The sequence below is a fragment of the Camelus ferus genome, chromosome 5 (genome assembly GCF_009834535.1).
Source record: "Camelus ferus isolate YT-003-E chromosome 5, BCGSAC_Cfer_1.0, whole genome shotgun sequence".
NCBI classification, from domain to species: Eukaryota; Metazoa; Chordata; class Mammalia; order Artiodactyla; family Camelidae; genus Camelus; species Camelus ferus.
The window spans coordinates 97153928-97170199 of NC_045700.1; the positions used below are offsets into that span (position 1 = coordinate 97153928).

The following is a 16272-nucleotide window of genomic DNA, read 5'->3' on the forward strand; positions in this document are numbered from 1 at the left end:
CTGCAGGGAGATAAGAAGACAGTGGAGGGTCCTGAGCGGGACACGTTCTGATCGATGACTGAGCAGAGACGGGTGGAAGCAGGAGGAGCCAACAGGACTGTGCTTCGTGGCCTGAGCCGCTGGGCGGAATGCGATGCATTCACCAGATCAGGAAGACCGGGAAGAAACCAGGTACATCATAGACAGCCACTCAAAAGACGGCAAGAACCAGAACACAGCTGGCTATGAGTCCTGGGCTCAGGGAAGGGGACTTCTCAGTGCACGGCTGGCAGTCAGCACCCACGACCCGACGTGGACTCACACATAGAAAGCACTGCGCCTGCCAACGCCCAGCTCCAGGCAGCAGAGAGCGGCCAGGGAGGTCCCCGACAGCCCACAGGGGAAGGCTGCGTCAGGACAGCGGGGGGCCGCTGGAGTGGACGGCAGGAAAAGCAAGGGCACTTTCAGCAGCCGGGAGCAGACCAGACTGCGGTGGACAGAAGACAAAGGGGACCATCCCCTCCCCTGAGCTCAGGGGAGGGAGTGCGGGTGGAGTGAAGAGGCTGCTTTACCTGAAAGCCTCCCCTCATGCCCAGAGCACTCTCATTTCTGTGTCTTCCATCGGATGCTACGACCTCCTACGTGGAGGGGCAGGGGAAGGCAGAGTGGACCTCCTACCTGAGTGATGACCGAGGCCTTAATGGGCCGGATCTTGTTACTCCAGGCGCCGGCTGGTTCCTGGGCGTTTTCCAAGCAAGCTGCTTTCTCAGGGAGTGGGGGGAAGGCATCCTTGTAGGTTGGAGGGTCGCTCTCCTCTTCTGAATTTAAAGTGGCAACTGGACCGGCCAACAAAGATTAAAGGAAGCACACTGCTTTCAATATTAGAAGAAAAAACACCAAGGAGGTTTTAACATGAAACAACAGCCTCAATGAAACAGTAAGAAAAAGAACGTAACAGCTGGAGCGACAGCTCCCCTCCCTTCTCACACAGCAGCGCGGCAGGGCCCCGGCAGGTCACCAGGCCCAGCACCCTCCAGGTCAGCGTGTGAACTGCAAGGGCCAGACTCTGACCCTGACAGCAACCCCCTGCCCTGTGAATGGTCAGCTCAGACACTGGTGCCCCCACCCACCGAAAGGGGTGAGCTTCTTGAAGGCAGGCCTTGCCACAGAAATTTTTAAGCCCTTCAAAGAGTCACCCAATCCTTATTTTAAAAAAGCACAACCACAATACCTGGCACACTGCCAGCTCTTACATTTGCAGAACAAAGCCACAGTGACGCCCCAGGCTGGGGGAACCCCCTCCAGGCCAGCTCCAGCTGACTTTGCACTGTAAAGCATGATGCCGAAAGCCTGTGGGACCCCTCACCTCCCCCAGCCCCACAGGGAGCACCAGCCTTGTGGAGACCAGGTCCCTAATAATGAAGGGCTCCTCCCAGAGCACCCTAACATCCCCTTCTCTGTCCTGTCACCCACAGCTGCATGAAAGCAGAGTGTGGCTGTCTGGACCACGCCAGACTTCTGGGGCTGAGCATGGTGTCTGGCAACGGTGGAGCCCAATCAAAACGACTGCAGGCAGATGTGCACAGAGGGACGCCCTTTGGACTCAGACAGGCCCACATCTGACTCCGGGTTCACCACTTCTGGCCGTGTGGCCATGCTATCCCCAGACACCAGTAAGGACTCCGTGCTGACACTGCCTTGCTCCATCCAGAAAGGGAAACGCAGACCCCGTAGGGTTGCTCGACCATGTATTAGACCCAGCCCTGCAGGCACCCAGATCCAAAACGAGCAGCAGTGTCAGGGTCTCCACTGCCTAGAAACGAGCACGTGAAACTTACTTAGCGTAGCTGACGAAGTAAGTTTTTAATTTCAGTTGCTGTAAACTTCAGAGCCGATACTCAATTCAGTTACTGAAAACTTTAAAGACTTTGGAACAAAGAGTAAAACAATCTGCTCTTCCAACTGAAAATTTTATGAAGTCTGAGCACAAATGAAGGGCTCTGAGTGAAAATTCAGCTGTCCTGTAGTTACAAACATATACCAAATTTTGCAGGACAAAAAAAGAGTGTAAGATATCAGCTTTTACTTGTACATTAAAGAGATGTCGAAATGACAGTGTTTCAGACGTACTGGCTCCTACTCCGTGTCTGCTGGACAGCACTGCCCTTGATCCTGGCCAGCTGTGCTGGGGAACGCAGAAGCCAGAGCCCAGCCTGCGTCCTCAAAGCGGTCTCCGGACAGCGCTCTGGGATGCTGCACAGCCCAGACTGGCTCAACACATCTGGGAACAGCCGTTTTGAAAAAGAATCCCATTAACCACAATGGCCAAGTCCACTGGCTTTCCAGAAAGTTGCCCACATTTTAAATCTGACATTTGCTACTGACCTGCACACAAGGGCAGTGCAAAGTAGAGTGCACAACACTGCTGGACCTGCCTACCCCAAAAGCACGGAGCTGAGAGGCATGTCCGCGAAGCCTCAGGCCTGGCCAGGATCTGGGGGAGCATCTTACAGTCAACAGGAAGAGTGAACACGGGCCGTCACCTTTGATCGGTTGCGGAACCAGTCCACTGCGGTGTTCGGCAAAGCTCTCCTGGGTCAAAACTGCAACGGAGCTCATGGTTGATCTCACGCCTCCACACGGTCCGGGTGAGCCACTGAAGCAGAGGGGCGAGTCAGAAGGAGCAGAGTCCAGGCATGGCCAGCTCCCGGCTACAAGGAGCTCTTCAGCTAAGAGCTTCAGCCAAGGCTTTTAACTCTGCTTTTCCAGCAAGTGACACCTTACTTGCCTCACTTACAACCCCTGAGGCAAGGTGATACCCAAACTCTCACCCAGAGATGAAAAGGAGAAATTCATGTAAAGGAGGGTCCTTGGACAACTGTCCCCTCAAAAGCTGCCTGTAACTGAGGAGACGGAGGCTCCAGGTTCAGTATCAGAATGCCCAGGGGCCGCAAGGTACAAGCTACACCCACCTCCCCACTCACAGGGGCCACAGAGACACAGTCTGCACCCCTCTTCTCACCCACAGGAGCCCACGGGAACCCAGCACGTGTCAGATAGAACATCTGGATGGCTCTAACAGCCGTCTCAGTTACTGGGCTAATCTGTTCCTCCCCAGGCCCCCTGACACTGTCCAACATGCCCCTGTCATAGCAGCTACAGAAAGCCCTGGACAGCAGCCCCACTGTCCTCTTCGGCAGCGGTAAGAGCAAGAGGTGGTAGCAGGGACAACAGTTTAAGTGGACCCGCAGCAGGTATGACCCGCCCAAGGGCACTCAGCTCCTCAGGGCAGGGCGGGAACCCTGGGCTGACTCCAGACCCCACTCCAGAGGACCCCAGGACTCAGTGCGACTAGCTCTCAAAGACACAGCTCCCTTATTTGGAAAAGGGGCTCATCTGGCCCTGAGGCAGGGCGCTAGCTTCTCTCCCACTCTAGGTGAGCTCCACGCCACGCTAAGAGGGAGGACCCACTCTTCACACAATTATGTACCAAGTGTCTTCTTGTACATCAGGGCAAAAATAAGTGGGTCAAGGAACTGAGTAAGAGTGCGTTTTGACATCATTTTTGCAACTCAGTAAGACCTCTCCCCGAATCCAAGAAGAGTAAGGCCTGCACTCCTGAAGAGACGCAGACCCAGATTCAGGTATCACGAGCAAGCATTAGTTCACGCTTACGGAAACAAGGGGAAAAACAGACGGAAACCAGAAGACAGGTCGAAGGGCCTGCTGGAGGTGCAGTGACAGCGATCCTCTCTGAAGAACCGCCAGAAACTCACAGCGCAGTGAAGGAAGGTGGGACAGCCCAGGGACACCCAGCGAAGACTTACCAGCAAAATGGTCAGTAGCCAGAAGGTCCGTCCTGAGGCCGCCTGTCAGCCTGCCAGCTTTTGCTAGTGTGGGCAAGGAGAAAAACCGGAGAAACGTCACTTGTCTGCACCCTACAGCCCAGATCCTTCTACCTCTTAACCAGCAAAGGTCAAAATACTGTTTACACTTCGGCTAATGATATCAATACTCAGGCAAATTTCCTAGGTGAAAAAATGGAAGAACCCTTTCCCTCAGGCCATTAGCCTCAGACAAGACCTACTACAGTGAAACCCAAACTTTCTAGAACTTCTAGACAGCAGCTTTTCCAGGGATCGGAGGGAATGACCCAACAGGTGCCAAAACTTTTAAACGTAACATTCTGGAGTAAAACCCTCACAGTGCTGCCGGCTCGTTCTGCTGCATGGTCGGGCCATCCTCCCCACACTCCTCTCGTCACTCTCTGCTGGGCCCGAAGGAAAAAGGTCCTGCAGAGGAGAGCAGACTGTGGGCCGTGGGGCCCCAGGGCCCTCCAGGGCGAGCCTGCACGCTCTACAGCCCTTTGTTCTTCTCGCTGCTACCCTACAGCCGCCCTCGGGTCCCTTCTAACCCACTGGAATGTAGAGACCAGGCCACAAAACAGCAGGGTTGCAAAGAGCCTTCAAAGGCCTTCCTGGAGGGCCAAGAGCTACTCTGTCAAGAAAGAGCGCATGGGTCACCTTGCCTTGGGGGACGTCAGGACAGTGGCTGCCAGGCAGGTTACCTGCCACTTTACGCAAAACACCCGCGCGCTTGGTAAGGCCGACACCATGACAGGGGTCAGGCACACGTCTAGAACAGAACTGACAAGTGTAACCAGAACACCCTCCCTAACTGGAGGACAACATCCCCAAAGACCTGTCCCCAACGTGCGCCTGCTTCAGGAGCTAGAAGAGTTTACAGCAGTGGGAGTGCACCAGTAGACCCTCGGGTGCACTGAGGACACAGACCAGCGGCATTCAAGGATTAAAAAAACAAACAAACAACAAACCTCTGAAGGTGGGACTCGAGTCACATGGGGGACATACCACCAGCCAGAGGCCAGACCCTCTACAGGTCCCAAGCAAACAAGTGCACCTGAGACCAAGGGGGCCCAGGAGCACACAAACTGACCAAGATTATTTTATTTAAGAATTTGTCTCCAACAAATTCTAATCTGCAAATTTTAATGATTAAGGCAAAAAAGAAAGAAATCCTTTCCATTAAAACAAAGTATCAGAGTATCACATTCACACATCGGTCCTGACAGGGTGTGAAAACTGAGCGCCCCCTGGGACCCCAGGGGTCAGGCCAGCCCCCTGAGCAAGGCTGGAACGGCATGGATGTGTCCTAGGCCAAGGCACCAGTGGAGAAGCCGGGACCCACTGTCCACCCCGCTCTCCTCGCTGAGAGCCCCCAGCACGGCCTCCTGCCTGCTGACCTTCCACCTGAAGGGCCTCCCTCTCCCGGTCGGCCCAGGTACCAGCATCACTTCTCCAAACCCACTGATGCCCACTTTTTAACAAGCTGGGCTCACCTACATGCCCTCAGTTAGGCCCATGCCCCCTTCTCTGTGCTCCTACTGACCAGTCCTCCTGCTTCCTGACAGGGCAAGTCTTCAGTGCCCAGTGGCAGCCACACAACAAGCCTGTGAAGTACAGTCACTGTCCACGCCTACTCCAGCCACAGGTCTGTGACGGGTCACCCCCAGTCTGCAGCGGTCACACACAAGACAGGACGAACTCCTCAGTGTCTTCTGAGAAGCTCACACCTCAGCAGTCAGTTGCTGCCAGCCTTCCTATTGAACCCTTAGTCCAAGTGGCTCAAGAAAGAGGCTGAACCTACTAATGTCTGGAGGGTGAACCTGCCAGAGACTCTAACCCTCCCACGTGCACAGGCCCTCAGGCAGCCAAGGACAGAGAGTGGACCTACAAAATACTCCAAGCTGGTTTGACAGGATACACTGGGTCTCTAGTTTCCAGATTTCAAATGGCAGTTTGTCACAGCTGGAAATGAATGGATCACAGCAAGCAACAGATTAACACCTGGGGTTCTGATAGCATCAAACTAGGTTTCTGGGTTGTTTTTTTTCTAAATAAACTTCTCAAAACCCTGTCTTTAGAGAATCCATTTTAAACACGTTTTAAACATGTGGAGACCCACGTGTAAATGCAGGCCTCAGCCCTACCTGAGGGGCTGGGGTAGATCTTACAAAAGGCCAGCCTCAGTGCCCTCTCCACGTCCCCAGCCTGACTGGTGGCCTGTCTCTAGTTCAACAAAGCAGCACCTGTGAAACTGTCCACAGTGCTATGCCCACCCCCACCTGCTACCCCAGGCCCTGGCTCCACCTTCACATACCGCACCTGACAGGTCTGCTCCCGCTCACGGAGATCTTCCCAGTCTCACAAACATCAGGGCACTCGTGCCCTCCACCCCAGCTCCCCAGTCTCAAGTGCCCAGGGGGCCTCAGACAGGCCCCTTCATCGAGTAACAGAGGCCAGACGTCTGCTATCACAGCTTCTCACCTGATCGAGTATCGCTGCTCAAACCGGGCGTGAAAGGAGCACAGCCGTCCCTGCTGGTCTCTGAGGGACACCAGGCTCCGGGACGGCAGCCTTCCCAGAGAGCCCAGGCCCCACCACTGCTCCACCTCTGTGAGGCTGTCAGAACAGGCGGCCTGAAGGTGTGCCCAAACCGGCAACTTCTTTCCCCGTCTAGCCCCAGAGGGCAAGTCTACCTTTTCCTACAAGACTCCTTGAGACACGTGAAGCCCCTTCTCCCACCTCCTTCAGTGATCCCTGAGACGGTCCGTCCCTTCATCATTTCAGCTGCTCTCAGCTACCTTCTGTGCAAGTAGCATGCAGGTCCACCCAGTGCAAATCTCAAACTCTTCTCAACCCGGACTTCCATATACACAGAGAGAAAGCCACATTTCAAAACATAGCTATGTAACAAACAGAACCAGAATCAAAGGGAAGAGAATAGATGGAAGCAAAGACTCTCCGGCTGCCTCCATCCTGCGGAGATGAGGGAGTGTGGAGGGCTGGCACGCACTGGACTCCCCATGTGGAGAAGTGTGAAGTCGTGGCATGGCACAGGTGGTTTGTGTCTGAAACTGGGTCCTAACACATGCACAATCAAAGACTTCAAATGAAGATTTTTACTTTTCTTGCTTGTAAACAAAGGTAAGTTGATTTCCTTGTAATGTTTTGCCAATTACACATTCAAAAGGAACCACGTCGTCTTTCCAAAGAACTCAAGAGTTAACAGTCCAGAAAGAATTTTATCTCAGCCAACTGAGGACTTCAGCACCTATTTACATAGACAGAACTGGGCATGGAGGTTTATCAAAAAAACCTCCAGCTGAAACCCAGGACTTCTCTTCTTCCAAAATTAAAATTATTTTCTTTTACCCCTACAGTAATCTTGTAAGGAAAAAAAATTTCAAAGTACTTCTCAAGGCCCACAAACCAGTCTTTAGAATAAAAATATAAAACCCCGATGGGCTGAAAGATCACAAAGCTTAAATCTCAGAAAGGCCATGGGCACAAGGTCGACATGACTGGCGGGAAGGCGGGCATCTGCGTTTCACCGAGTTCTGGAAGTCGGCACCCATCCTGCAGGAGGAACTTTCGCAGATGCCACCTCAGCACGGCCCTCCCACAGGCCACGCGAGCCCGCGGGCGGGGACAGGCTTAAAGGGGCAGTAACCCGCTCTGCCTCTCCGCCTTTCATCCAAATTCGGTACTTTTCCGTAATGTATTTTTCGTCCGCGGACCCTGGGGCACATCCAAGTTGCACTCCGGCGAGCAGCAGGGCCCGGCCGACCACGCAGACGGCAGCAGGTGGAGGTGCAGCAGGGCCTGCTCAGGCCCAGTCCCGCCGTCCCGTCCGGTCCCGCCGCCCGGGCTGCCCCGCGGGACCAGCACCGGCCCCCACCCCCGCCCCCGCCGGTCGGCCGAGCTGGGGGAGGGGCGTCCCTGCTGGGGAGCGGGAGGGGGAGGGGGCAGCGGCCCGGCCGCCAACGTCACCAACCTGGGCCCAGGTCGGCCGCCCCTCCCCCCGCTGCGGCCCGGGTCGGGGGAGCGCGGGGCGCGGGGAGAGCGGGACCAGACTGGGGCGGGGGGCTGCCCCGCCGGACGGGGGGCAGTGCGGAGCCGCGACCGCGGGACTCGGGGAAAGTTTCTCACTCTCCCGGTGCCAGCGCCGCGGCCCATGCGCAGTGGTGACACGTAGCCGCCCCCCCCCCCACCCCGCGCCGCGCAGGAGGGGGACCCGCGCCGGGGGCACTACGCCGGCCCGGGTAGGGGTTACGGCGGGCGGGGGGGACGGGGCAGAAGGCGGCCGAGGCCCCCTCCCCCGCCCGCCCGGCGCTCCACGTCGGCAGCCCGGTGCCCCAACTTCTCCGCGCAGCCCCGCGCCCGGCACCCCGGCCAGCGCCCCCCGCCCGCCCGCTCACCGCGAGGTGCACCCGCCTCCCGGCCTGTCCGTCCGTCTGTCCGCTCTCCGCGGGAGAAGCCGGGACCTCCGCTCGCTCGCTCCCTCCAGGCCGGCGCCCGGGCCCCCGCGGCTATATAGGGCGGCGGCTCCAATCCCGCCCGGACACGTCAGACCGCGGCCGCCCCGCCCGCAGGCCGGCCAACGCCGCGCCCCCGCCCGAGCTCCGGAGAGGGCACCCCAGGAGTCGTGCCCATAAAATATCCCTACTCTATTCCTTGGCTACCGGCTTAATCTCTTTAGAAGTGTTATCTCTAGGGTATTCCTAGGATGCAGCTGGCCCCAGAGGGATCAGAACAGAATCCCGCCCCTGGGGACTCCCACCCTGGTGGGTGGAGGGACAAGTCAGGTCTGCATTCACGGTGTAGTAAGAGGCCACCACCACTGCTGCTTCTCTCTCAAGGGTTCAGGCCTAGTGGGGGATTAGGCACAGATGCCGTCTGCACCTCTGAAGGCGGAGCGTAAGTAGAATCCTACCGAAGTGTGGGCATGCACCACATGGGGCAGGACCAGGACCACTCCTTGAAGCGGGTGAAGCAGGGCCCTCTCAGGCCCGGCCGTGAGGTCGGGCTGGAGAGGACTCCAAGGCTAGGTCAGCACAGCTGGAAGGCATGATACAAGGCTGCTAGGGGTGATGGGAAGCTGGCGGGGGGCTCTGAGGGCAGAAAGCAGCACCAGACGGATTTTTTTATTGGAACACTGTCAAAGTGTGTAGACAGGGGAAGGAGGGCTGAGGCTCGACAACGCCACAGCAGTCTGAAGACAATGGCTCTCCATTAAGGTTGGCGGTGGAAGACACACTAAGTGGACAGACACGAAAGGGAGTGCCGGGAAGCCCCTCATTAGTTGAACGTGGGGAACAACAGGAGTCAAGAATAGCAGGGGGCTGCTGGCTGCCCGCACTGGGATGGGGAGGCCAATGGAAGCCTCCACTGGTAAGGGGGCACGTGGTGCAAACACTCAGGACATGACACGAGAGATGGCCAACTGTACGTACAAGCTGAAGGCCAGGGAAGAGGCCGTTACAGCCGACAGGGACACCGCAGGGGAAGAAACCACGGAGCTGAGGACATTCATCAGCACAGTGCCGCAAGTCAGCAGGATGGTACCTGGAGAGGTGCCGCCTCCTTAGACTTGTGAAGACGTCTCTAAGCACCTCTTCCTGTATTACCACTGTGGCTTGTAGGTAGTCCTTCCATGGGCATGAACCAACCAGCAAGTGTGTTTTGCTGTTATTTTTTGTTTTTGAGGGCTCACCACTACAGAGGGGGATAGGGAGGGAGGGGAGGGGAGGGGTGGGACTCAGAAAGTCAAGGAACTTCCAAGAAAGCTAGTAAGTCATCAGAGAAGCAGAGTACTTGGAGCATAGGCGGCCTTAAAAGAGTCGGTTAAGAACATATAATTAACAAAAGATATTGTAAAATCAAATATTAAATTTGTGCTACAAACCATCCCAGGATGCTTCTGTGCTGGTAATTACCATGAGTTTTTCTCCCTAGCAAGCTTTACTAAGCTGAAACTAACAGTTTGCAGAGGCAAATTTTGAGACATCTGAATCCAGCAATATTCAAACTAGATAATGTGCAAAGCCCTCAAAAGGCTGCCTCAAAAGGTGAATATCAGTATGCAACATTTGGGATTTCAGCTTTCAAGGGGACAGGGGAGAAGCTTTGGGCCTCAAGGTAAAAGGTTAGAGACAGCCCCCCTTCCACACACACACTTAAAGCCATAATCCCCAAAGGGACTAACCCACAACAGAAGGTAGGTAAAAACAAAAAGAAGCCCACTAGCAGAGAGACAGGATGCCCTGACTGGCCCGTGCTGGGAGGTGGGGACACCACTTGAGCATTAGCAGCCGTGGGCTAGTCTTCAGTAAAGGTTTAGGGTTCAAATTCCTACAGCCCCATTTGTCCAAGAACCCCTAACCCAAACGTAGAAATTAACAAAACAGAAAGGAATCTCACTGGGGAGCGAATAAATCTCACGCCAGGCTGCAGATCCACCCACACTGGAGAGAGGCTCCAAAATTCAAAATTCAAAAACTAAGAAGACTGAAATAGGATCAGACTCAAGAACTTCAGGTGACAGAACTATCAGATTGAGACTATAAAAAAATCTCCAAGTGACCAGAGATATAAGGGATAAAATGGCATTAAAAAGTCAAGAGCTGGAACAAATTAAAGAAGTTAAGACCCTCAGGTAAGAGGATCAGGAAGTCCAGCACATGTCAAATAGGAGGCCCAAAAGAAGAAACTACAAAGAACAGAGAACCCTGGGAAAATACTGACGAAAATTCTAGAATGCAAAGCTATAACGTGCCCTTCCCCGCCTCAAAAGAGAACAGGTGGCCAGCAGGGCAATTTAAACTAATCTACACCGAAACCTCACATAGTAATAGTGAAACCCCCCAAACGCTGAAGAGTAGAGTAGACCTCAAAAGCAGCTAGAAAGAGAGGACAGGTCCCCGGGAGGGAGCACCGTGCTCACTGGTGTGGGGCCTCCGGGGACAGCGAGACACACCTACACGCTGTGCTGACCGCAGTGACTGCCAACTCAGCAGTCTTTGTCTTAAGAATGAAATACACACTTTCAGACAAAAATTTAAAAAATTACTATCAATGGATAACTGCTGAAGTAACTATCAAAGAGGAAAAACGGAAGCCAGGGACTCGCGAAAAGCAATACCGATGAAGAAACCAGTAGCCGAGACGGAGTGAAACAAGCACCGACCGCTTCCTCGGACCACCACCACCGTCTGCAGTCACAGTGCAAGACAGACTTCAGAGCCAAGGCAGCAATAAGCACAGTGGGAGGGGACTGCAGCTACAGCACCTTCAGATCATTGTATCAGGGGAGGTCAGAGACACTAATTCCGCCCTTGTTGAGTGATAAAAATTTAGAAATAACCTAGTAGAAACAGAAACAGTTTTAAAACTTTCAAGCCAAAATCCAAGCTCTTATTCAAATGGAAGTTATCAGCAACATTCAAGATCTTGAATCAGGTCGGAGGCTCAGAAGTACTCATTATAAAACACATTATTACTTATTGGTTATGTGCTTTCTGTATCACTAATTATTTAATAAAAGAGAAAAAAGAAAACAGGATAAGAAGCAAGAAAAGCAGAAGAGAAGCAATTTGAAGGCAAGGCAGACACCACATTACAAACTGATTATACTTCAATAAAAATAAAAATAAAGATTAAAAAAATAAAATCACGGCAAATAAAACACAAAATATGACGGAAGAAATACATCTAATGTGGCAATAATCTAATGTTAATACACTAAACTAGCCAGTTACAAAATCCAGCTATCAGCTATTCAAGAATCCTGACCATGAGGACATAGAGGCTGAAAACAAAGGGATGGAAAAGTACCAGGGGGACACTGAGGCTGGGCTCGGGGTGCCATTCCCAGATAAAACAGACTGTAGCATAAGAAGCATTACTAAGAACAAGGAAGGTCAAGAATAACAAATTCAATCAACTCTGATTACGTATGTATCTAACAACACAGCTACTAAAGGAAAAACTGAAGGTTACTAGACGTTGAACTAGCCAAGATTATGGGAAAGGAAGATCCAACTCTTGGTAACATAGATTACGGAGGTTAAAAATGTACAGAAAATCAAAGCAATGCAGTTAATAAACCTACGTTACTGGTCTTATATAATCCTTTGCCAAATGATTAGAAATGACACATTCTTTTTCAGTATATACTGAACTTTTATAAAAATTGGCCAGGAGCTGAGGCCAAAAATTTTTTCAACAAATGGCAGAAAATTAGTATCATAACAACATACTGTGACCACAACACAATCAACTAGAAGTCAAGTTAAAAGTTTAAAAAGCCTGGAAATTTAAAATCTTGCTCCTAAATAACTCATGAGTCAAAGAAATCTGAAAATATTTAGAACTGAGTAATAAAGCAGTTACATATCCAGACTTGTGGAATGAAGCCAGAGTGTAACCTGGAGACAAATTTATAACCTTAGTCGTCATATTAGTGAAGAGGAAAATGCAGAAATTAATTAGGTAATCACTTTTTTGAAATTAGAAAAAAACAACAGGATAAACCTAAAGAAAGTAGAAATAGATTAATGAAGTAAAAGACAGACTACAGAGAATGAACCACCTACAGCTGAGCCTAAACGACTCGTTCGCTCCATGCCATAAACCATCAACAGAACAAGAGAACAGGTGAAAACAGACAATACTAAGACTTCAAAGGGGATAAAAAAGAGTAACTACAACAGAGACTGTGAAAAACCATACAAGAGTTCTATTGAGAAAAGCATCAAAAACTTGAAAACAGGTGAAATAGGCCATTTCTAGAAAAATAAGTTACCCAAACCAAGTCTGTCAGAAATGGAAAGTGTAAATAACTAACACTCTCCAATCTCTGAAGAAACAAACATAAAAAGTCACAACCAAAGGGCAGGCCCAGGTGCTTTTGTAAGGAAGCCCAGAGGAGAGACTGTCTTCCCAACTCACTCACAGAGCCGGGCCCTTTAACACCTCTCAGACAAGGATAGCAGGAGAAAAGAATGTGTGACTTTCATCTAGGTACTTAAAAAGCAAAAGCCTAAAATAATCTAGCAAACTGATCCAGAAATGTAAAAACAAACATGTATACACATAAAATGATAAAGTTTAACCCAACAGTGCAAGGTTGGTGCAGTACCAGAAACATAAAGTAATTCCTCACATTATTAGCACCAGAGCAAGAATGATCTGATTATCTCAGAACGATCAAATGGAGACTCATTCACCCATTCTTGATAAAAACCAGCAGTACAAGGACACTTCCCTGACTCGATGACGGTCACCTAATCGAGAGCCCTCATCAGAAGCGTTCACACTGGGGGCATGAGGAAGACAGGTTGCACTGAGCATTTTATGTATTCGAACCTACACTAGAGATTCTAGCCAGGGCAGTAAGGCAAGAAAAAGAAAGGTATGAGTGTTCACGGACAACACAACTGTCTAAGGACAAGACCCAAGACCCTGGGGAACCCACAAATGCACTATCAGAATGGAAGAGTCAGTCAGTTTTCTGGAAACACGATCAGGACATAAAATCAATTATGCTCCAAAACACCAGCAACAAACTATTAGAAATAAATCTAGTAAGGAAGTAGGATTCACAGAGAACACTGTAAAAAACCTTTGTCAAAATACAGAAAAGACCTAGATAAACACGGAAATGTCCATGTTCCCCTACACAGGAAGACGAAATCACACACTGCAGTTCTCTCCTAATCAGACTGGAAATTCAGTGCAAGTGCAATGTACATCCCAAGAGGGGCAAGTATATGCATGTGAGCGTGCGTAATTTTACAGTCAGATTTTATACAATTTTCATTTATAGAACAATTTCTATACACACTTATATGGAAATATTTTATAATTCTGTATCAGAAAACAACGTGCATAAACGCACAATTTTTAGAATATTTACACATACAAGCTATACGTACACAGCACCTTTATACAAAAGCTCAACGGCCACAAACAGCCATTACAACTCCGAGGAAACCCAGGTGGGGAGGACCTGCCCTCCCCAGTCCCAGACTTTACAGCTACAGTAACTCAGGTGGCCTGTGCCTGTGCACAAACAGGCACAGAGAACCCGGCACAGACACCAAAACAGACAGATGCCACTTTAATCATGAGAGGTGGCCTTGTGGATGGACCGCACCATCAATGCCCCTGGGAAAACCAGTCCTCCAGGTGAGAAGAAACCTAGGCCCTTGCTTCATACCACTCACAAGGCCTATTAAGGCTTAAGATGCAAATACTGAACCACCTGACTTCTAGTACCCGCGACAGGAACAAGCTCTCCCACGCGGGTGAGGGAACCGTGTGCGAGAACCACATCACAGCACCGTTAGCCAGAGCCAGCGGTGCTCAACATCTACACACAGAGACACATCAGCAGACAAACTGAGGTGTATCCTGACAGGAACTCGTTCAAGGAGGGTCCCGTTGATGGGGCCAGGGGACAAGCCTGGGGCTTGGGAGCGTCCAGGTCTGACGCTCGCTCAGGAGCCCTGCAGCCCTGCAGGGAGCCGGTGCTAAGCGCTGGGGGTGTTCAACACAGTCCGCCCTCCCACACCAAGGGTGGTGTTCAGGTCAGGGCAAAGAATGTTTTCATCACTCTGGATAGCTAAACATACTAAAAAACTCCTTTCAGGATTAAGCTTACTTATACACGGCTATAAATACAAACTGTAGCATCAACCCAAGTTGACCTGTAGCATATTCTAATACCGAAAACACCAAAACCAGGTTCCTTTACTACCATATGTACCTTCAACTCAGCACTGTTTCCCCCAAGTAACAGCAGTCCAAGTTCAGGTGAGAGCGGAGCAAAGAGCAGGCGGTAATGACTTTCCTCTCACGTGGTTTTGCTCCTCCTCCACTAACTCTGTCAGCCCCACTTCTTTCTAGGAAGTGACAGAAGGGTGACAAAGAATTCTCCTCAACGACATGCACTTCCACGTGGTGCGAAGACAGTAACTTAACTGAGTTTTAGTTGAGCAATGACAGGCCTCTCCAGTGAGAAGACTGTATGAAGAACACAAACCTGCTGTCAGGACCCTACCTTCGGAATCTTGTGAGACAGTATTTGGGTCACCCTGGCTGGTTGTTTAAGCTCTGTTTCCCATCTGTATAAACCCTGGGGCCTCTGTAAATTGTTAAAAAGATCAAGGAAGATAATCTGCTCTATAGTAAGTATCCAACTATTTGGGAATATTAGCATTTAATTCCACTAAATAAACATACCACATTCTGCTTAAAAGAATACATTTAACATAATACTGTATTACATTAACTTTATAAATACTGAAACAGCATAACTTTATACATATGAGTAAAGAATGATATTTATTTAGTCTAAATTAAGAATATATGTCAGACAAATATACCTCATAACTCGTTTTAAGATGCAGCTGGGACAAAGCTTAAGTTCAAAAGAGTAAGTTAATGGATTTCCATAGAAATGAAATGAAACAGTCCTCTGCAGAGAGCCGTGCTGGCTGACGTGTGTCCATGGACACATGAGATGTGGCTAGTTCGAACTGACACAGGTTGTTAAGTCTGAAATACACATTGGTAATGTTACGCTGATTACATGTTGAAATGGTATTTTGGATTAGGCCAGCCACAATATATCACTGACTTAAATTTCACTTGTTTCCTTTTGTTTTTTTAAGCTGGACACTAGAAACTTTTAGCTGACATGTGGAGCTCTTACTGAACAGCAAGGCCACAAGAGCTGTTTTTCTGAATCAAAGCAGATATGCAACCTGACAAAAAGTTGTCCTTATTAATAAACTTTATAAAAACAGTCAATCTTTCACAGAAATGCACGCAACATTTACTTAACGTGTACAAAAAAATGCAGTTCGAAGGCAGGATGAGACTCTACATTTCACCTCTCAAGTCGGCAGAAACACAGTAGGATGACAGAAAAGCTGGGAGGACACCAGAGGAAGCACAGAGTTTGAATAAAAACAGACGTGACCTCCTTGAAGAGCCATTTAATCACACGTTATAATTTAAAATGCAAATTTTCTTTGACTCACCAATTGCTACTTCTAAGACTTTCTTGCATATATGTTCATAGATATGCCCAAAGGTAAATATACTGTAGCATTTTTGTAGAAGCAAGGACTGGACACCTGTGCTGTTTCCACCAGGAGGAGACTGACTGTGTAGCACACAGCCTCACACCTGACTTTCACAAACACCCAAGCCTCCACGCTCCCAGCAAACTATGAGCTGATGCCCCTCTCCCCAGATGGACGCCTGGCTCCAGCCCCACCAGCGATGGTGCATGCTGGATCCCCAAGCCGCGCATGCCAGTTCTGCTTGTTAATGTAATCACATACTATGAAAATAATACAAGTAAAGAAGTAAGAGTCAAGAGAAACGTTTCTATGAACACTTAAGTTTACCACATCGAAAT

The 16272-nt window shown here is 50.3% G+C and overlaps 1 protein-coding gene across 3 annotated transcripts in view; it reads right to left on the reverse strand.

Moving 5' to 3' along the window:
• The window catches only part of HDLBP (high density lipoprotein binding protein), a 59991-nt gene that overhangs the window by 25418 nt on the left and 18301 nt on the right, over window positions 1-16272 (reverse strand). For 2 of the 3 annotated variants that reach the window (XM_032480758.1, XM_032480759.1), the window contains exons 2-4: window positions 3807-3869; window positions 2523-2635; window positions 658-815 (exon numbers count right to left, since the gene is read on the reverse strand). In XM_032480758.1, coding sequence (XP_032336649.1) covers window positions 658-815; window positions 2523-2598 — 234 coding nt within the window. In that variant the 5' untranslated portion in view covers window positions 2599-2635; window positions 3807-3869. Of the gene's footprint in view, window positions 1-657; window positions 816-2522; window positions 2636-3806; window positions 3870-8260; window positions 8407-16272 lie in introns of those variants that run through there. The other variant, XM_032480757.1, reaches the window with a different exon arrangement.